Source organism: Ursus americanus, chromosome 22, assembly GCF_024610735.1.
Source record: "Ursus americanus isolate L20-20 chromosome 22, mUrsAme1.1.p, whole genome shotgun sequence".
NCBI lineage: Eukaryota > Metazoa > Chordata > Mammalia > Carnivora > Ursidae > Ursus > Ursus americanus.
The window spans coordinates 4,330,403-4,352,206 of NC_142148.1; the positions used below are offsets into that span (position 1 = coordinate 4,330,403).

At 48.3% G+C, this 21,804-nt stretch overlaps 1 protein-coding gene across 13 annotated transcripts in view; it reads right to left on the reverse strand.

Annotated features, from left to right (window-relative positions):
• Positions 1 to 1,610: 1,610 nt before the first annotated feature.
• Positions 1,611 to 21,804, reverse strand: part of GNAS (GNAS complex locus) — a 54,758-nt gene continuing 34,564 nt past the window's right edge. For 3 of the 13 annotated variants that reach the window (XM_087853466.1, XM_087853462.1, XM_087853471.1), the window contains 12 exons: positions 16,622 to 16,694; positions 13,375 to 13,419; positions 9,024 to 9,078; positions 8,819 to 8,938; positions 6,885 to 6,982; positions 3,598 to 3,652; positions 3,391 to 3,464; positions 3,236 to 3,294; positions 3,009 to 3,129; positions 2,702 to 2,832; positions 2,367 to 2,434; positions 1,611 to 2,126 (listed from right to left, as the gene is read on the reverse strand). In XM_087853466.1, coding sequence (XP_087709592.1) covers positions 1,980 to 2,126; positions 2,367 to 2,434; positions 2,702 to 2,832; positions 3,009 to 3,129; positions 3,236 to 3,294; positions 3,391 to 3,464; positions 3,598 to 3,652; positions 6,885 to 6,982; positions 8,819 to 8,938; positions 9,024 to 9,078; positions 13,375 to 13,419; positions 16,622 to 16,694 — 1,046 coding nt within the window. In that variant the 3' untranslated portion in view covers positions 1,611 to 1,979. Of the gene's footprint in view, positions 2,127 to 2,366; positions 2,435 to 2,701; positions 2,833 to 3,008; positions 3,130 to 3,235; positions 3,295 to 3,390; positions 3,465 to 3,597; positions 3,653 to 6,884; positions 6,983 to 8,818; positions 8,939 to 9,023; positions 9,082 to 10,143; positions 10,147 to 13,374; positions 13,420 to 16,621; positions 16,695 to 20,462; positions 20,610 to 21,804 lie in introns of those variants that run through there. The other 10 variants (XM_087853464.1, XM_087853473.1, XM_087853463.1 and 7 more) reach the window with 9 other exon arrangements.

A 21,804-nucleotide genomic window follows, 5' to 3' on the forward strand; every position in this document is an offset into this window, starting at 1 on the left:
GTGGTAATCACCCGTGGATTCTTCAGAGAAGGTTCCAGAATTTCTATGTAGGGGGGCAAACAGGCAGCCATCTTGGAAGCGCTGGCCATCTGGTGGGCTAGTCTTGATAGCCGGTACCCAGGTTTTAGTTAGCTGTTTATCTGGAGTACTTTGGAGGAGGATGGGGATTGGTGGGCTGGTCTTTTGGCTCTGTTTGCATGATAAACACTACGTATCTCGATGTTAATTTGGGGGTGCTTTGGGGGGTTCTGCAACGAAATCTACAGAGCACGCGCACAATTTTTATGTGGACTGAATATTACATGGGAAGCTTTCGAAGGGTTTATGGAGATGGGTATTTGCTACTTTTTCTGCCCTCCTTGGGGCTTATTTTGCTCACCTCTGGGGACTACGTGAGAGGATTGATTTGGCTGGGATTAATTTTATCTGGAAACCAGAACCATAAGTGGATTCAGGGTCTGATGTTTCATTTGGCCACTTTCGGAGGGTGCCCTGGCTGATGCTGAAGACAAGCTGGTCTCTCGAGATTCTCCCGCCTCTCCAGGAAGCCACAGCAGGGGTGACCACAGGCTTAAGGTATGACCCCGGGGATGAAGGTTAGGGAGCCCAAGTGGACCTCAGACCCAAGCCGCAGTTCATTACAGCTTTACTGAGTCTCATGTGGGGCCTGTGAATGCTGACCACCCACCCCCCAGGCCCCCCCTAGTGAGCTTATAGTGCATTTCATTGAGACTCCCCATTTTCCCCGTTATTTATATGTATTTTTTCAAGTAAACCATGTGTTTGTGAATTTTACATTTTTATGACGGTTTATTAGTTCTTATGAGCACTTTGTTAGGGAAATCAACCCTTTGTCACCGATTTTTACCCAGTCTCCACCCCATTCATATTTTTTTATATAATCCTAATTTTATATAGCCCACCCCACCCCATGGCTTGTGCAGGTTAGAGCATATAGAAGAGGCCTTCTATAAATTTTAAAGTACTTTTCTGTATTTAAACGTGATTGATCCACATAAAATTCCTTTGTGTAGGGGGTGAGGTAGGGATCCAGTTTGTTCCCAAATGTTTAGCCATTTGTTTCAAAACCACTTCTATTTGATAGCTCTTGTCTGTCTCTCCCCAGCTTTGAGGGACACTAGACAAACTTCTGAGATCCTTACTGAAGTGTACAATGTGATGATTTGATAAAGGCCTACACTGTACACCATTTCTTGAGTAACCCCACTCCCCCTTTTGAAACACTGCATTCCTGAATTTCCCCCCACATGTGGGAGTCCATATCCTAAAGCTGGACAGAGAGCCCCAAACTTATTTTGGGGGGAGATTCTAGCTAAAACAGGCACCATATGATGATATATTTAAGGGAAGTTGGTGGAATGGATAGGGTGGCTATGATCAATTCAGAGGTCTTTACACGGGCTAATGGTTTTCTATGGGCTTGGGCAAAGGACAGGGGTAGACTTTTTGGAGTACCTGCAAATTGTTTTCAGAAACCCAAATTATGAGGACTTGTCACGTCAACATGGGGCTTCCCAGATTTGCCGTAGTCAAAACCAGGAACAATGGGTATTTGCTTGAAGCCGCAAGTAAGTCACAGGACTCACATCCTTTGCTCACATTTAATTTTTATTTTGATTTTTTTTTTAATGCTGCACAAGACAATATTTATTTCATTTATTTCATTTATTTCTTTATTTATTTCTTTTATTTCATTATTTCTGTTTGCTGCTGTTATTTTATTTACTGAAAGAGAGGGAACTTTTGTGGCCTTTTTCTTTTTCTCTGTAGGCCGCCTTAAGCTTTCTAAATTTGGAATATTTAAGCAAGCTGAAGGGAAAGGGGTTTCTCAAAATCACTTGGGAGAAGGAAAGGCTGCCTTGTCCATCATGCCCTATGGTGGGAGATCAACTGCGTGTACAATTACGTTTCACTCTTAATTGTGCTTAAGGCTTTAATTAAATTTGGGTGTTCCCTTCTTAGAGCAGCTCGTACTGACGAAGGTGCATGCGCTGAATGATGTCACGACAGTCGTTGAACACACGGCGAATGTTCTCGGTGTCCACAGCGCAAGTGAAGTGGGGGTAGCAGTAGTGGCGGCCGTCCCCACTAGCAGTGCTGATTCTCTGCGGCACGAGCACAAGAGACCAGAGTCAACGCCGCCTCCCTACCGTCATCAACGGGGCGTCCACCAAGCACCCGTCCACCCGCTACGGACGTCACGTTAAAGCTATAATGCTCGCTGGCTACCCGTGAAATACAATGGAAGAACTGGAGAGTGTAATCCCCACACGCTCAAGTAACCCCCCCCCCCCCCCCAAGAAGCAGCACCAGCCAAGAGAGAACTAAGGACAGTCTCTACTCACCAGAAATTCGTCGCGGATGAAGTACTTGGCCCGGGTCACGCGGGGGTCCTCTCCGGGCTCGGGGGTAGCTACGAAGAACAGAAATAGTTCTGGTGAGGTCACGCAAAGGGTCAGAGCAGAGCCGGACCGCCGGCGTCGCGGCAGCCCCTTGGAGCAGACGGCAGTTTCTCCTGCCTCGCGGGCGTGAAGGGACATTCCCATTCTTAGAGGTGGTTCATTGAGGTGACTGCAAAACTCCACCCCCATGAGACGCCCCCAGAAATGGAACGGGCAGCACACTGCTGAGGGCACAGGACCAACGAGCGGACCGCGCCCCGGCACAAGGCCGCACGTACCATCCTCAGGAGTAGTGTAGCGAGCAAACTCTGGAAAGTAGTCCTCAATCTTCGATTTTCCAGCGAGGACTTTCTCGGCGAGCAGGTCTTGCTTGTTGAGGAACAGGATCACGGAGATGGTGCGCAGCCATCTGACGGAGAGGGACGCGGGTTCAGCGTCGGGGAAGGCGCGCACGCGCTCCGCGAGGGGTCTGGCACGCTGGCACGGGACCGGCTTTAAGAGCGGCGCCGACACAGGGCCTGGGGCTCCGTCGCCGGCCCCCCGGGGGAGAGGCTGGGAGGGAGCAGGGGGCTGAGCTCCACAAACCTGTTGTTCCAGATGCTCTTGAATAGGTTCAGAGCCTCCTGCAGGCGGTTGGTCTGGTTGTCCTCCCGGATGACCATGTTGTAGCTGCTGCTGGCCACCACGAAGATAATGGCGGTCACATCTTCAGCACGAGAAAGCAAAGGCAATGCATGTTAGAGGGGAACGTGATCCTTAACGCTTCAAAGCAAAACGCCCTTACAGAGCGGAGCAGTCTATGGCTTCCATACCGTTGAAGCATTGGATCCATTTGCGGCGTTCGTCGCGCTGGCCACCCACGTCAAACATGCTGCGGGAGACAGAGGACAGCCAGTCACTCCACCACTCTGCTGGTGGGGGCCGAGGGAAACCAGTCTCTCTCTCAAAAAGGGAGCCATTCACTTACTGGAAGTTGACTTTGTCCACCTGGAACTTGGTCTCAAAGATTCCAGAAGTCAGGACGCGGCAGCGAAGCAGATCCTAAAACAAAAGCTGGGTCAGTGGATCTCCCCAAAAGCAGCCGGAATATTCGTAAATGCCAACTGGGAGCACAAGTCTTGACTAGCTGGGAAAGAGGGCTGCGAGTCCTCAGATGGTGAGAACGTTCACATACCTGATCGCTGGGCACATAGTCAGCCTGCTTGATGACATCGATCTTGTCCAGGAAGCTGGGAGAAGAAAAACACGCAGGGGTGTTCCAAGAGCTCCTGAGCTCGTGCTGATTTGCCCCTAATTCCTGTCGCACTATGAAGTTGAGCTTGACGGACACGGTGGTGTCGGAGTTCTATGGCAGTCCGTCAGCAGGAGTTTTGCCTGGGTTGGTTACGTTTATGACTCAAAGCCTATGCCTTGGGAAGGTGAGTGCAAGCAGCATTTAAGAGAAGTGCACTTGGCGGACCAGATCTAGGAACCCGGAAGTAGGACTGGACTCTCAGGGCCCTGGCCGACAGGTGCAGCACAGGACTAAAGGGGGGGCTCTGGACTTGCAACCAGCAGAGGCCCCCAAACCAGGCCTATCTGATCTTGTGCCATTTGAAAATGATTAAAAATTTTAAATTTTCAAGTTGTTTGCCTTTGACTAAAATAGCAAGTAATTTGAAAACTGTCTACTTACGACCCATTCCATTTTCTTTTCTTTTTTTTTAAGTAAAATGGCACACTTAAAAGCAGCAAGGATTTTCCCCTCCAGGGACTCGTGAAAATGAGATTGTTTGAATTACTCAGAATGGGTATCCCTTCCTCCTACTTTTTAAGAATCTCACTTATTAAAAGAGAACAAAAGAGGTTGACACAAAGGGGCCCTTTCTGGCCTAACCACACCGAACAGGAAACAAACACAAAGTTCCCTTCCGTTCTGTTTGGTCCATGAAATAGAACCCTCCAGATAGCAGACTGAGTTTTTAAAAAATCCCACAGCCATCCAGGTTATGGATCCTTCTAGGGCCGGGATCCCGCACAAAAGAGGGGCTCGGGGCCTGAGACGCAATCACCCACCATAAGGACATTTTACATCAAGAGCGGGCCGCGACGTTCCCAAATAACGAGGACCTCACTGGTGTGGCTGGCCTAGACACACCATTAGGAAAAAGAACTTTGGAAAGATTGGGGTCATTTAATTGATATGGAAAAATGAATGTTAAAACGGGGGGCGGGGTAGTTTTTCTCAAGCGGGAGGGGGGGTTTGGAATTGTTCTAAAACTGAAAAGAAAATCACAAAGGGAGAAAAGTCTACTTTGAAGAAATTCTGCCAGTTTCCCCCCCACCTTCCTTTTTACCAGTTGAGAGTTAGTCTGGCTTAGAGGATATACTAACTTGCCCAATCAGTCCTACATTACAGCACCAGTCCAGAAATAGCTCCCCAGCCGCCCTGGCCTCCAGCATGTTGCCACGGCAACAGAACCACAGTTCTATAAATAGATCATCAGCACCAAATCTTGTGAGAGAGACATCTGGAGCGGCGCCAGCCAAACCCCAGCTCAACAAATAAAAATAGGCAGCTTAAGAAATGGGCAAGATACCAGTATGGCAACTTTAACATAAAGGCAGTTAAACCAGAAACACACTGGTCAGCGTGTCGGGCGGGGCTGTTCTAATCATCCCGCCGGCGAAGACGTTTTAAAAGTTGTAAGCTATGTTTTTTTTCCCCCCTCCAAGTTTCCTTAAAACTTTCCATAAACTGTGCAAATGTTGCCATTTTCAGATAAAGTTGCAGGAACAACTTAATGTTGCTGTAAGAGAAAACTTTTTAAATGGTGTGAAATAAAAAAAAATTAAACAAAACCCAGAAACCCGGCTGAATGACTGTTCATGAAATTGTTAGGCTCTCCGCCCCCCGCCCCCAGCACTCAAAACGGGGAGGGTCAAACCTTCCGAATCTTGTACCTGTACTTCTGACTTGGAGCCAGAATACCAAACGCAAACAATTCCAGGATTTCCATTTGTTTTGAGTTACTATAATTAGCACTTCCAGCTTTTAGTTCAAACTTTTGAGAAAATCAGGGACTTTGTTGAAGAAGTGGTAGGGGGTTGGGGTCACAGGGACTGGCTAAGACGGACTGTTTTTCTCTGCTTGAGAACATACGCAGATGGGTGGGTATGGTCCCCGCGACACAGCTCTGTGTGTGGCCGCTGGACACCCATCTGCCGTGGGCTCCCCGTGGGGGGCGGGGCCGGGGCGCGAGACACTGATAGGTTTCACAGACCCTACCAAACGCTTCTGTGATTTGCAGATAACAGATTCCAGGGAACTTGCTGTTGGCTGTTACGTCTTCCTCCCTATTGATTCCACTGGTGGTCACAATGAACCCCTCAGGCTTGGGGCTCCTGCGCAAGGCAACTGCGGCTTTGGGTGAGACAGCCTGGAACCCTGGGCCTCACGACTTGATATTTTCTTTTTTTTTTTTTTTTTAAAGATTTTATTTATTTATTTGACAGAGAGAGAGACAGCCAGCGAGAGAGGAACACAAGCAGGGGGAGTGGGAGAGGAAGAAGCAGGCTCATAGCGGAGGAGCCCGATGTGGGGCTCGATCCCATAACGCCGGGATCACGCCCTGAGCCGAAGGCAGGCGCTTAACCGCTGTGCCACCCAGGCGCCCCGACTTGATATTTTCTATAGCAAAGTCGCTTCTAAGCTTCCGCGACCTATAGAAGAAAGGCTGGAGCCTCGCAAGTATCTATCACCCCCGCCCAAGTCACAAGACACCCCAACTTCAGAATATTTTCACCGAAAATATTAGCATGTTTGTGGATAGCAACAAACTGTCTTCCAAACATCTCCTTATGGCTCTGAGCACCCTGTAATTCCTCTACCGGGGCCGGGCCAGAGAGGCGGTAAGTACGCCGTCTACTCCCCACGAGGGCAAGCGTCCTGGAGGGAAAGCCCCGTGTGAACGAATAAGGTAGGAAATGGAACGCAACAGCATGGGTAACGCTGGGCTCTGACAAGGACCGTGTCACTCACCCGATCGCAGAAAGAGCAAGCCGATTATCAGCTACGGAGAAGGGGGCGGGGCACGGGTTTGTCCTCGCCATGTCAGTTAGGTTTTTAAAGAACAGCAATAAGATATAATATTTTTACATTATTCAAATCGTGAGAGCTGCCCAATCTTCCTAAAAGCTTGGAGGTCAATCCAGTTAATTACCTCAAGCTAATTAATTACGAACATCACTTTACTGCCAGTAATTATCATTTTGCTCTAACAGGCATTAATTGTTTATATAAAATAATGTCACTGCACTAAAAAGTGCAATTAAGGGCTTTCTAAAACAAATGAATCAGACCAGAACTTTCTAAGTGCAGGTGGGACTAACTGGCTGGCTTCTACAAGGGGTGTTGAGATGTCTGGTGTTTTCTCCATTTGTGCCTATGCCGTGTGTGGAGGGGGGAGAGAGGTTACTCACTACTGGGCGCAGTCAATCAGCTGGTACTCGTTGGAGCGCTCGTAGCAGGCACGCACTCCTTCGTCCTCCCACAGAGCCTTGGCATGCTCATAGAACTCCTGAGAGCGAACACAAGAGAGAACACACGTGAGCTCGTGCCCAGGCAGGCGCCCTGCCCCTACAACCCAGACACCACAGTTCACAGTGGGACCAGCACCGGTGACATTCCCACTTGCGAACCCAGTTAATGACTTCGTGCTCAAAAGAACTTTCATTCAATTTGTTAAACGTAATTAAAAGCCAAAGTAATTAATTCCTGCTGTCCTCTTATTGTGAATTAACTGGTCTTGGGTAGTGTTCCTCCTGTGTTTTTTGGGGGGGGGGGAGGGGGACAGGACAGAGTAAACTACTGAATCACTCTGTTTCTCCGCACAATTGCTTTTACGGGAAAGATATACATTAATCTGCATTAGGAAAATATGCCAAGGAATGATTCAGTGTTGTGAAAACATGATATTTCATTTGTAAGATGTGCTGGGATGAAACTTCCCTTCCAGGAAAATTTGAATTTTACCCAAAAAATATTATGGTTGGGAATGGCTGGCAAATCTGGCCTTGTCAGTGCCTATCCCTTGGGAAGGGTCGTAATAGGGAGAAACAAAGGAGCAAATAACCCCTGTTGTTTTAAACTGCAGTAGGTTACGATTCATATTTCATTTGAACATAGAAACATTTTTAATTCTACAGGGGCAATCTTCCCTCACAAGGAAAGAGAAGGTTTTTCTTCAATGTGAATTCAGCCAGAGAAGAATTAAAAGTAGGCAGGGACACAAAGTTCAGCTATCAGCACAACTAATAAAAGGTTACTGTTCTGGTACATTTTCAATCAGCTGCCATGTTTCCTTCTATTAAGAAATATGCATTATGTATATTGCGCTGACTGCTTGAATTTTTTTCAAACAAACGCTATTAAAAAAAAAAAAGAAAAATTGGCCTAGCCCTACTTATTAATACTGCTTCCCTGCTAGTAGAAGTTTGCAGCCAAGCCCATTTAAAATACACAAACACAAATTCCCAGGAAAGCCTGACAAAAGGCCACAATAACTCATTGTTCTAACTGTAGACAAGTCTTTTCCTTCTGGGCCTCATAAACTCGCGCATCTTTCCATCTTGTTTCCCGTTCCCCTCTTAGAAACCACTCTTCCCCTACAAAGGGGTCAAAACGTATACGTTTGGGCACGGGCAGTTCTGTGTCACCTAAAAATATTTCTTTACGGGACGGAGAATCTTTGTAAACAGTGTTCTGCACGCCAACAAGGACGCACGGAAGAAAATCTCCAAGTTATAATTTAGGTGAAAGTCCTTTCTTTCCCTTTTTAAAAAAAAATGAGAAAAGGCTTCATCTGCCCCAGTGCAAGGGCTGATTTTAGGGAAAAAAAAACTCATAAAGGTCAACAGCAAATTGTTGAAAATGAGAACGTCTCCCATTTCCAGGGCTGGCACTTCCTTTCTGCCTTCTCTGCTCTCTTCGGACACGTTCATTTAACTGGACGACTAGCATCTGTAGCTTCACCTACTGTTCGGTTTGCCACAAGACGTGTCCGAGGGAATAATTCAGGCTGCGCCACAACTCGTACCATTTTCCCTGAAAAACACCTACAATCTAGTCATGCAGAGATGCCAGTGCGGCGTTTCCTCGTGGGGATGGGCGAGCCAAGGTGTACGAGGGGTGATCGAATTTTGCTCACCGTCTTGAGCAAAAACCCTACTGATCATTAAAGTTTTGGTATCGAACACTAAGGACCCTCATGGAGTTCACTGTCCCCTACGAATCGGTGTCACTGAAAGGTGTTTCGCCGGAAGTGTGGCTGAAACAGGGGACCGGTGGATGGAGCTCATGCCCGGTGCTGCGCCGAGGGCGGGGGGGGGGGGACACAACCAAGAGCTTAGCTTACGGGAGGGAAATCGAAGTCCGGTACGTTCATCACGCTCAGAATATAGTCCACTCTGAACTGGTTCTCAGGGTTGGCCAGCTCCACGGGCGGCACCAGGTTGCTCATGGCGGCCACGATGGTCTGAAAACGAGTGAGCAAAGCAGTCAGGGGGACGGCACTGCCTGAGGGGGGGCTACGAGAAGAGAGAAAGGACCCAAACACGTACTTCGATCGCCTCTTTCAGGTTGTTTTTGATGTCCTGCACTTTGGTCGCCTTCTCACTACAGTGGGATTGAAAAGAGAGAGACATGATATTGCATCACGCGGACGAACAGGGTCTCTTTAGTCAAGACAGTCCAACTAAAAGCATAGTATTCTGTTCTTGCAAGAGCCGTGGGTTCAAATCTGTCCAGATTGGAGGTTCCTGAATAAAGGTGGTTTCGAATTGAATGTGTCCCGAAGACACGCCTGATTGGAGCCGATTAGCAAACTGGCATCGAGAGAACGATCGAGTCTACTGTACCAGAAGTCAGACCCGGTTCTTTGGGCGTTTCAGACATGGGCCCATTTTTCGAAGCTCCCACTGCACGCCAACACGTCCTAAAAGGTTTCTACTGGCCCTTATCAACACGTGAGAGAGAGAGAGAGTGTGTGTGTGTGTGTGTATGTGGGGGGTGGAGGGGTGTAAGGGGCTGATATGTCAATCATTGGGGAGGAGAAAAAGTTTCATGGTTCCACTTGGGGCTTACTCTGTCACTGGACTAGTATACAGAGACCAGGGAAGGCAGACGGTGATATTAGATTTTAAGGCTTTGAGGCCATTTTTATTAATTAAGTCACTGTGTCAGTCACTAAGCCAGCAGCAATGACGTTTCCAGGTGATGTGAATATACATTGATTCCTCAGCGTGAATAGGGATAAAATAAGATTCTGCCCCCAGGAGTCTTCATGATCTGGGACTTGTGTGCTGGGGGGATGGGGGGCAGGGGCCCCTATTAAGTAGAAGTCAGAGCTTTAGCTGCCTTTTAACTATGATTTGAACCTAAGTCATACAGGACATGAGGATGATCTTTATTCAGAGTCACTGGGACCACAAGGAAAGGCCACACCCTTTGACTCCTTGGGGGGGGGGGCTGACAGAATGCTTGCTGCCCATCACCTCAATCTAAATGCAGTAAGTGTCTTTCAGCAACTGTCCTTCATTAGACACACGACCAAAGAAGATTCTAGAGTTTGCGTCTTCAGGGGATAAAAAGGACCTCTTGCTTGGGGTAAATCTTATCACACCTATTGCCTCAACCTTGCGGTTTTGGGTGGGGGGAGTGGAACCCGTGTGCAGGACACACCTACTGTGTACTAGGCCCAGGGACACGCCAGCACCGTCGTGTGCAAGTAAGGCGCCGCCCCCTCACGGAGGAAACTAAGGCTGAGAGGAAAAGCACAGAGGCAGAAGGGACAGAGCTCATCTTTTTCTTGCTGCGTAGGAATTTTAAAAACAATCTAGAGATTCCTAATTGTTGAAGCTTTCACTTGGTTGCTTTTCACCAAGAGTCCTGGAATGGAGGTAGAGGAGTAGAGGAAACACAAAGAAGAGGGGTGTCAATAGCACCCACAGGCCAGCAGAACGGTTAGTTGTAGGGCAGGGCGCCGGGGAGAAATCGGGGTGCAGGGGTCATGTGCTCGCCTGCCAACAGCCCTGCCCCCCACAGATCCTGGTCCTGAGTTTTCCAGGCAATTGTAATAGCTAATGTTTCCTGCCCGTTTTATTCTTATCAAAAGAAAGATCTGCATATTGATTTGAGGGGTGGGCCCTGATTTTCTGATTTCATTTCATCCCTTCTCCAGGGTCAGCCCTCTTTGTGGTAAACTGGCCTCAGAGAAACTGTTTTTCATATCAGAGTGAGAAGCTAGTTTAGAAGCATTCTCATCAGTGGGGGAGGTTCAGTAGGTTTTAGGGTGTGTGTGTGTGGGGGGGTTAAACGGTACCAGGAACCCCTCAGGGGCCACTTAAAAGTGCTGGAAGTCAGGAGAACTCGAGGGAATAGACATGACGGCAAGAGGTGTCCTGCAAACCACAAGTGAGGCATTCACGCCCTGACTGGAGGTCTGGCTCTGGCCCCCCACTTTTAATGCAACCACCCTACACTGAAAAGGGACCCAGAGTCCTGACCCTTCTGTGGGACTTCTCTGCTCTGCACGTGCACCACAAAAGCTCGTTTCTGAAATTAGGAACCATGTCCAGACTCGCTGCTATAGTCTAAATCACTCAGACACTAGACATTTTTAAAGGATGTGCATCGGTCCCTAATTAGTTCACTCGTGGGCTCAGATTTACCTGAAACCCCACAGGACAAATCATTCCCATTCATTAAAAACAGGCTCCGTTTCCATGGTAACGAGAGCCATTAACCTTCAGTTTCAAGGTCCTACGGTAGTTAAAATTAGAGATGTCTGGGTATTCAATACCCAAATGTACGTACCGCAAGAGGAAAGAACTTCCAGAAACTAGGTTCTTTCATTCAGTTTGATATTTTGGTCTAAGGAGTAGTATGATAATTGGAAAACTTCCAGTCTTAAATACGGATATTTTGAGAACGTGTTCAGTATTCATCTACGTATGTGAATAGTTGTGGGAGTATATCAAGTATAAAACAGCTAAAATAGAAATCTAAAATCTAATTCGGGTGTGTAATACTAAAACATAAAACTCTTCCATTGAAGCAATTACTATGTAGACGGCGATATTATACTGGGGCTGGCGGGTTCAACGTCATTTTTACTATCGCTTAATGAATCTAACGTTGATTGTGAAATTCAGAGAAAATCCCTCGGATGTCTCTAAACTACTTAACAAAGCCAAATTATGTAGCTGCTACTACAATTTGGAGGGACTAAAATATCGGGGCTGGGGCGAGAAGTGCCTGTAGCACATTGCTCCCTTCCTCCCCCCCCCCAACATGTATATAAAGCCTGTTGTCTGGGTTTGAGTTTTAAGAGCCCCTCCCCCTCCCCCCCATCAGCTGCCTAAGTAGTAGGGGGAGGCTGCGCTGTCCTGAAAGTCTCTTTCAGTCCTACACCTTATCTTTGTGCTTTTTGTGGGAAAGGACAGACAAAAGAAGAAAGACAGAAGACAGACGCAAGATACAGGGATTGCTGAGACATGCAGAGAATTTTTATTTATCACGTATGTTAATTCTTGTATTTACTTGCAGAACAGAGTCACAGAGAGAAGTGCAGGCAAGGTATTAGTAGGGTTCAAGGGTCTAGCACAGCGTCTAGCACACAACAGGTGGTTCAATAAGGGCTTGTCATATTTCTCAAATGCCAACTTTTGGTACAGCAAACTGTCAATCACTCTTACGCAGATGCCTTTTTTTGGATTGCTATTACACTACATTTTTGCCAATTAAGGATTTCATTCCATATTTTTTTTGTGTGATTTTTTATGGTTTTTTGTAGTTTTTGTTTTGTTTTCAGTTATCTTTAGAGGTTAGGTGGTAGGGCCCCCTCCCCCTCCCCCCCACAACAGAATAGTATTCTTATTAGAAGTTCCTAAGACCAGGCAATTCCAGCATGCAAAGTGTGATAGGACATAGCCGGGAAGATGAGAAACTGTAGCCATCATCTAGGGATAATATATTCTAAAAGAAACAGATGAACAAACACGTGTAAGTTACTTTGTCCCGACCCCAGGATCCTTTGCCCCGCCCCCCCCCCACCCCCCCCCACCCCCGCCACAGAAGCTATTTCTTTGAGATGCCCTAGGCTAGGTCAATTGGCTCTGCGTGTTCTCATGAGAAATAGCTGCTTCGTTACTGCATGCTGAATATGCAAGCAGACTTCCAATGGTTACCTGGCATGCGTGTGCGTGTTGGTGTGTAATGGGGAGTGGGGATGTAGGAGGTGAAGAAAAACAAAATTGATAATGAATGGAAAAAAAAAAAGCGGATGCCATCGTGAAATTTCCTATCCACTAGCTAACACAATATGCCTCCAATTAAAAATATACTCGAAGATCTTAGATCAGAGGCTTTGAGATCATTCTTAACAATGACCCCCTGCAAGATGCTGAGGAACTTTTTTTTTTTCCTCTCCAAATTACGGACGGTGTAGCACCACAGATTTTGATAAGGGAAAAAGATTTTTTTCCCCCCAAGAGTCTGAAATTTTAAAATCAGACCAAGCAACTGGGTGGATGGAATTTAGTAGATAGTTTTAAAAACAAGTAGCCAATTCGAACGGACAGCTGGGGTGTGTGGGGGGCGGTGGGGAAACAGAAACCATATGGAAAAACATCAATTCTCGAAATCTTAAACTGGTCTGAAGCTGAAATCTATAACTTTTCCCCAGCTGGATTTAATTACATTTAAAGGATGGCCCCCCCAAACTTATGTTTTGCGCTTTGCTTGCTCTGAAATGTTGAGACCGTTCAGGTGTCAGGTGCACACGTAAACCACGATGGCGGATGGCCCTGGAATGAGTTTTGTTTCCTCCCCGGGCTCGGCCCTCAGTTTCCCAGTATGATCTTCGTGTTTGTTTGTTTGTTAAAAAGTTTTTCTGTTTTTGAATGTGCCTACCCATCGCTGTTGCTCCTTGCAGCCTGCGGGTCCTCTTCGCCGCCCCTTTTAAAGAGAGATTGAAAGCTCACCTAATCTGCAAAGCACCGCAATTTCCCAAAAACCCCACACAGCCTCTCTCCATTCCTGAACAGACGGCCATCCTCCCCTTCAGTCCTAGCCGCCTTTCCGGCCACGCTGCAAGGTCTACGGAGACGGCAGGCAGTGGCGGGAAGAATGCCACACCTTCGCACCCTATTAGCCGAGCCCTCTGGAGACGCTCTGGTCGGGTATACAGAAGGGACGGATAATTATTTTCTAGTGCTTTCACTAAATGTACATGCATTAGGGAGATAACGCCGTGATTTATCTCACAATTCTTTGGAGAATATAGCAGCGCTTAAGGCTCCTTAATGCTCCCAGATCTCAATCTTTACCACTTTGTATCTGAACACACAAAGGCCCAGACATGGGTGATCTTTGCCCATGATTTCCTGGTACAGTATTAATTTCCTCCCTTCTTGTAGTCGGGGAAACTACCTATGAAGTGTTTTTATTTATATAGAACTGTTCCCGATAAATTGTCATCAATAAAAACTGCGTCTGCACCGTGAGGCAGCAAAAAAAAAGAAAAAAAAAGAAAGAAAGAACAAAACCCACTACCACTAACACCCCCCCCCAAAAAAACTGGAAAAAAAAACAAAACAAAACCCATCACCAACAAAAAAACCCTACTCAAAACGCAATCTTCGTAAGTGATAGGAATCCCTCCTTGGAAGTGCGAAGGGCAGGACGGCTAAGCGTTCTACGTTCTACGTGGTTTTGCAATTGATTAGCTTATTAGCTCGACCAATGTTAATGGCACTTTTTTTCCCCTTTGATACTAAAGGTAAGGAAGAGTTAGCTTTGAGTTAGGAAAATCCGCACTTGACCTCTGTATGTCTCAAGGTCAGATTAATATTACACCTTACTCTAAAAATGTAATTGGCACAGCAATCTGCGGACAGTTAAGGCAAATTGAACAGCTCAGCCCAGCCCTAACAAAGCGCACATTTACGGGAGCGAGGAGGAAAATGCCCTGGACCACGCAAAACACGCCTTAGTGGACAGATGTCACCATCATTTCAGAGGGAATTCCTAGTGAAGAAGGAAACTGCTCTTGTTGCAATACCGCACTGAGGAAAAAGAAAAAAGGAGGCTCACTTGGAGGAGACAAAAATAAGATTTCTAGACTCACATGAAGAATTCCCCTGTATGTCACTTCCACGGGCTAAATTTAACATCCTGAGAGATTACCTATGGCTTCCTCTATGAGGCAGGCAAACTGGGAATGTCGCTTCCTCTTTTTAAAAAGAAAATAGAAAAGAGAAGTTCTGGTTTAAATGTCTCGTGTGCATTACAGACTGGCTTGCCAAGGGAGGAGAATCCTTTCTCTAAAAATTAAAAAATCGTGGGGCAGTCTGGAGAGTGATGAAGCCTTAAGTAAATCATTGCAAGGATGTCCCACCTTCTGCTGGATTTGAGCTAAGGTAAACAGCAGCGGTTGCACCCTTTTAAAAATGCTAGCCATGTCCAGTTTTAATCAAAATATTTATCTAGAGGGTACATGGTCAAATTATTTTTGCTCAACTAGCCTCATGAAGAAGCACTCCCCGGCAAGTTACAGGGAAAAATAATTATGCAAGATTTTTCTTTAAATTACAAATTCACATAGCTAAAAGTCGGTTTCTGGCTTTTTGTTTATCCACCACTGGCAATCTCTGGGACTAGGGCTTTATGGAAGTCTGTGTCAGGAATTAAGAATTCCAGAATTGCTTTGTGACAAGTGAGTAGTTAATTAGCCGCACGAACGTGCGTATTGATAACTCATCGAGTCACTCGTAAAATTGGTAAAATAGCCCATCCTTCTGAATCTGTGCTTAAAGCATAGAAGGCACCCTAAAGCACCCATTTGTATGCGTGACATCATCCTCAGCCCCTATTATCTGACCTAAGAAATTCTAGAATGTTCCATAAAGAGCTGCCTTCAAGTGCAGTCCTTTTACTTCTGAAAGGTAATAAAATTCATCTTTGTGCCCCCAGTGCTTGGTGCAGAGTAGGCGTCTGTAAGTGGCTTTTTACTGGTTTGTTTTTGTGGGGTTTTGGTGCATTACTGAAACTATGCGGCCTTGACTCAATGTCCCCCTTTGAAACTAAAGGGGATACAATGGAGAGGCAAGTTTTCAACTGAATCCAGGTTGAGGGAAGGGAATGGGATTGCTAATTAGCCAGTAATTGCAAACTAGTGCCTTCAGGTGTTTGCAATCTGGTGAGGTGAATGGCTGTCACCCCAGTGAAAGTGGAGGCTGGTAGATTTCGCATTTTCTGTTTCACAATGGGGGGGACATTTGGGGTCTGGGGAGAAAAGCAAATACCCTAATTATATTGAGGGCTGCCCTCTGTTTGCATTCTTCACGGCAAGCAGGACCCACATTTCTCCTCCATCCCTAGTACACACGCACTCTCTTTTAATCTTTATTCTCAATGCGGTATTGTCACCCTGTCCTACACCAAGATGCCTGCAAGGACTTTTCAAAGGCAAAAATGCCCCTTGACACGGCCACAAGTACCTAACTCCCAGTCTCCATCACTTAAATGTCTCCTTTTTCTTTCTTTAGGCAATATTATTGATTTTTAGGAAGGGAAACAGTGATTTGCCCATAATATTAATTCCAAAGGGGGGTGGTGAGGGAATGAGGAATTATTAACAGGGGCTGCTGCCTCTTTCCAACTTTGTTTTACGTGAGAACATTACTGCAACTGTTTTTCCCTAATAGTTTAAAACATCCTGCATTGGTGCATTGCGCTGACATCTGCTGGGGTGTGGGGGCAGACGGGGGGGCTTCTTTGCAGTGGTCAGGTTGCCCGCAGACAGGGTGGCCACAGCAGGTGTCAGCCATGCTGGAGACCCACTGCACCAAAATCCATGGACAGGTCTGCAGCAGACCTGTCATGGGGCCAACCAGGTGCTATTTTCCTGGGGTGGGGGGGGTATTTTTATAAGAACACCGGTGCTTTAGTATTACTATTATTATTCATTGCTGCACCAAGATTAAAAGGAGGGAGGGGGGAAATCCCCAAAGAGTTCTTCCCTGGATTTTCTAATAGGTAGGCTGAAAAAATTAAGTGGAAATTGGCTGCCCAGCCCCCCAAATCTACCTAAACTTCCTAAAGGTTAGTATACACTGTGTTAATCTTACGGTGCCCTTGGCACAGAGTTGACACTTACTCTCCATTAAACCCATTAACATGCAGGATCCTCATTTGCTTCACAATGGTGCTTTTACCAGATTCTCCGGCACCTAGAAAATGAAAGTAAGTCTCAGGTTATGAAGGAGGCATCTTACACACTTCGGGCAGGGAAGAGGACTGCTGTCTTTTCCATAGAAGCAGCACGCAAAAAACAAACAACATAACAGACTTGCAATTTTCCTTGACATTTCGACGCAGAGAAAATGAAACACATGTCCCACTCTGTCTACCTGCAGTATTCACCATCACAATGATGAGAATTACAAATTACAAATGCTGTTTTCAGGATCTGTTCCCCCCCCCCCACCTTGGGTTGTTTTTAAAATTTGTAGGGTGGGGAAGCCAAGGGGCAAAGAGAAGGAATGACGCAATTTTGTCATTGGAGGTGGCGGGGGGAAGAAAATTGAAGTTAAAACTGAAACTGAATCCTTGAAACAGGAGCATTCACTGGTGAAACGCACACATCAGTGTAGACAGCCACAGAATTCACGGTTCGTCGGAGCTTTCATGGTTAAAACACCCAGGATTCACGAACAATACCCACACACCGCAGTCTCCTTCAGCGCCCAGACTGACGCAGCATTTCCCTCCCGCAAATTCTCACAATGCAGCTGCTTTGCGGGCAGCTTTCTCTCCCCTTGGGCTACTCAAAACTCAACCCTAACCCGCAAGGTTACATGTGTCCTCCTTTCCCGCAAAGGGTATTTTCCTAAAGAGAAATTCTCTCTGGATACAACCACCATGTTGCAGGGGGTGGGGGGCGGGGGTGGGGGGAAAACCCATCAATGGTCTGTCATCTTCTCGAAAAACACATTTTAATATCAAACGTAGTGCTTGAGAACAACCATAACCACATGCAGCAACAACTGTAACAAGTATTCAAAGGACACGACTTTAATCTTGAGGAAAATATTCCTGGGAGCTACTGAATTTTCAGATTCCTCAAGCCCTTCTCAAAGTAAGAAGGAACACATGCCTCCATTTTAAATCACCTTTCTTTGTAAACATATATTTTATGAAAAAAGCACATTTCCACCCAGCTAGAAGGAGGATTGCTATTTTTTCATTTTCTTTTTTGCAAATGTACACTCACTTCAACAAATACTCTTTGTGTGAAAAATTTTTTGCCCTCCTCCCACACAAACCTGTTTGGTTTTTTTCTTTACCTTTTCCCCTTTTTTTTCCTTCACTTTTAATTTTATTAATTGCTTTTGTTTTACTGCCCAGAGAGCAAAGCATTCCTCCTTCTCTTGCCTTTTCACAAGGCTGTAATCAATATCTGTAAAAGTTAAAATTAGTTTCCACAGAAACATTGATTTCAAAGCAAACACTGTATCTTAATGAGCCCAACTCTAATAAGTTAAAATATTAAAGGCACTATTAAGAGATTCCATGCAGAGAATACATGACATTAATCAGAATCTCCAAATTCTTTTGTCAGAAGTGTTAACATGTGTAACACCTCTCTCTTACACAAACAGATCTGTGCCTCAGTTTCCACATTTATGAAATTAGAGAACTGGGCTGAAAAATTACTGCGACATCTTTTGTGGCACTGTCATTTACTCAACTTTGTCATTAAATTAAGATGCACTTAAAAACAGGATTTGGGGTATCATTAGGTTTCCTCTTGGGGGGGCATTATTTGGCGAGAAACACCATTTAAAAATGCAAAATGTGTGGCATTGAGCTGGGCTGCAGACCCCCCATGCCAGAGGCTGTCAATAAATAATGATAAAACGTAGCCATATAGACTGGGACACCTGGGGAAAATAAGCCCACAGATATGCAAGGTGTGTTCAGAGTAACAGTCTCAAATTAAGTAGAGACTTTGTTATCACTGAGCAAAGGTGTTAGAAATTTAAGGCACCCTTAGTATCACATTTGTTTCAAATTAGTATTCAGGTAGCAAGATGGTATTCCTAGGAAAGATTCTAGACTTTTCCAGGCTTATACTTTGAAATCAAGTTACATACATATTAATAATTCACATAGCATTAATTCTACCTTTAGAAGTTTTAGGCAAGACTTCGACATATGTATCATTTAATTATTGAAATAGCAAATGCATAAACACCAGGTTTATTTCCACTTAATAATTTTCTGCTTTATATAAATCTGGACCCAGGAGAACAAAGAGGTGACCCATCCAAAAAAAGCAAACCAAACACCACCACAAAGAAAATTCAGCCTTTTACATTTTTATTCTTTATACTCAAGCTGTTTTGTTGAAATGTGACCATGAACTAGGTTTTAACCTAGCGAATTCACAAATTAACTCAGATAGCCAAATTACTGAGGAAGTGGAAAACTTCCATACTAATTAATGCTTGTGTAATTCTTCTGGTCATTTCAACAATTTCTTTTATGCTTATGTTTTATTTTGTCCCTCCCCCCTTAAGAAAAAAGGAGGAAAGGCCATCTCCTTATAGTTAACAATCCCCCCTCCCTGCCTTTTTTTTTTTTTCTGGCCAAAGAGGAAAAACCGCAATCAAGAGAAAACCCAAAACCAAACAACCAAATGTCACTTGACAAACAACTAATTAACGTCTTTTCATCTCCTTCCACCTGGAAAAAAAGTCTTCTTAAAGCGCTCTCAATGCCCCCTCCCACGTTGAAAAGGACAAAAAAAAAAAAAAAAAAAAAAAGAAAACCAACAACAACAAAAAAAACCCACGCCATTTCCAGACCAAGAAGCCATTTACAGACAAATGTCATTTTCCAGTTTTGATTTGTGAATGTCTTTTTTTTTTCTTTCACAAAGCACTCTCAATGTGGCCGACTAACAGGAAAATGTGTGTGTGTGTGTGTGTGTGTGTGTGTGTGTTAATGATTTGGTGGTGGGGGTGGGGGTGCTACAATTAATTTTCTTTGCTTTTCAAAAAGCCTGCATGTCTGGAAGGGGATAAAAAGGTCATACTGTAAAAATGACGTGTCATTTGGCTTCACTGGGCACTTAGCGTACTAACTCTTTTTTTTTTTAATTTTTTTGGTCTTATTTTATTTGATTCTCCTTGTCTTCCTTCCACGGCCCGACCCGGCCCGGGACACGTCTGCTCGGCGCACACACAGTGTGTCCTGCCCGAAACGCACCGAGTCGCGCCCAGCGGCGGCCGCGCTCCCTCCTCTCCGCCCCCCCCCCTCCGGCGCCACGACTCGCCCGCGCCCCCTCCCCCTCACTGCACCACCTTTACCACTCCGATCCCTTCCGAGGGGCTGATGTCACCCGCCCCCCCCCACTCCCCTCGCCAAAGCCTCCCCTTGGCGAGGTCCCCTCCGCCACAACGGCGCCCCCCCCCCGCGTCACCCCCTCCTCTCTGGCCCCTCTTTCGTCGCCCTCTCCCAACAAATCACACACCCCACGGAGGCGGGTCCCCCTCCCTCTGCCCGCCACCCCATTTCCTGTCCCCGAAACCCTCTTTTTGTCGCAGTCTTCCGAGCCCTGTGGGGCTCCCCCTCCCCCTCCCCAACATGCACCCAAACCCTTGGCGTCGTGTAGGCCTCGCGGAAAACAGAGAAAAAAGAGCAAGGGGGAGGGCGAGAAAGAGAGAGAGAGAGACAGAGCGGGCGGGCCAGGGGAGGGGGCCCCGCGCCCGCGCCGCCACGGCCCCCGCCCCATTTTGAGCCCCCGCCCGGCCGAATCTGCGCCCCGGGGTCCCCCTTCCGGCCTCGCCCCCCAGAGACAGAGCCCGCGAGCGGGCGACGAGCTCGGGAGCGCGCGCCCGGGGCGGGGGGCGGGCTCGGCGCGCGCGGCCTGCGGGGCGCCCCGAGGGGCCCCCGAGCCGGGCCGGGGCCCGAGCCCCCCGCCCCGCCCTTACCCAGCAGCAGCAGGCGGTGCGTGGCCCGGTAGACCTGCTTGTCCTTCTGCAGCTGCTTCTCGATCTTTTTGTTGGCCTCGCGCTGCGCCTTCTCCTCGTTGCGCTGGTCCTCGGTCTTACTGTTTCCGAGGCAGCCCATGGCGGCGGCGGCGGGGCGCGGGGCGCGGCCGGGCTGCGGCGGCGGCGGGGCCGGGCGCGGGCGGCCTCACGCGGGCCGGGAGGGCCGGGACAGCGCCGGGCGGGCGGGCCGGGCGCGGGCTCGGCTCCTCGGGGAGGAGCGCGCGGGGCGGACTGCGGGCCGCGGGGCGCGCGGGGAAGGGAGGTTGGCGGTCGGACCGAGGGGAGCGCGTAGCTCCCCGCCCCTCGAGCCGAGGCCGAGGGGGCTGATGGCCGCCGCCGGGCCGAGGCGGACCAGAGCAGGAGCTGCGGGAGCTGCTGCCGCCGCTGCCGCCGCCGCCGCTCTTATTGCCTCGGCCCGGGCCCGCCGCCGCCCCGACCCAAAGCTTTGCAGCGGGCGGGGGGAGGCGGGGGGAGGAGGAGGCGGCGGCGGCGAGGGGGGTGGAAGGAGGAGGAGGAGGAGGAGGAGGAGGGATGAGGAGCAGCCGCGGCAGCGGCCGCGGCGGCGGGGAGGGCGGGAGCTGGCGGAGGGAGGCGCCCCCCCGGGTGCCCGGGAAGGGGGGTCCCTCCGCCCGCGCCCGGCCCGACCCGGGACAGGGAGCCGCCCCCTCGCCCCCCTGACTCGGGCCCCACTCGGGCCCGGCCGCGGGGGGAGAGGGGGCGGCCCCGAGCCAGTGACGACCCCTCGCACGACGCCAACGCTCCACCCCCCGGGCCGCGTAGCCCTGCGGCCCCCGAGGCCGAGCCCCCCCCCCCCTCCCGCGGGCGCCGCCGAGGGGCCGGGGTGGGCGGAAGGGGAGGGAGCGCGAGCCCGAGCCCGGACTTCGGAAAATTTTCGAAAAGAAGAGAGAGACACAGAGAGAGCCAGAGAGCAGGGAGAGTGTGGAAAAAGCGAGGCGAGCACGAACCAAAGGACAGAGCAACCGAAAAGGAAAATGTGTCCAAACACACACACAAATACTTAATAAAAATCCACACTACACAGCGATGGTGGTGTCTGGTGGTGGTGGTGGTGGCGGTGGCGGGGGGCGGGGGGCGGGGGTCTGACTAGATGAGCCGCTCGTCGCGCCCCCGGCGCCGGGCGCCATGGCCCGAGCCGAAGGCACCGCTGGCCCCGGAGCGCCCGCGGCCTCTGCGCTTGGCACGGCCGCCCAAGTAGGAGAAGAAGGCGCAGCCCAGGAACACTCGGAAGCAGCAGGTCGCCCCGAACACGAAGCCGCAGCCG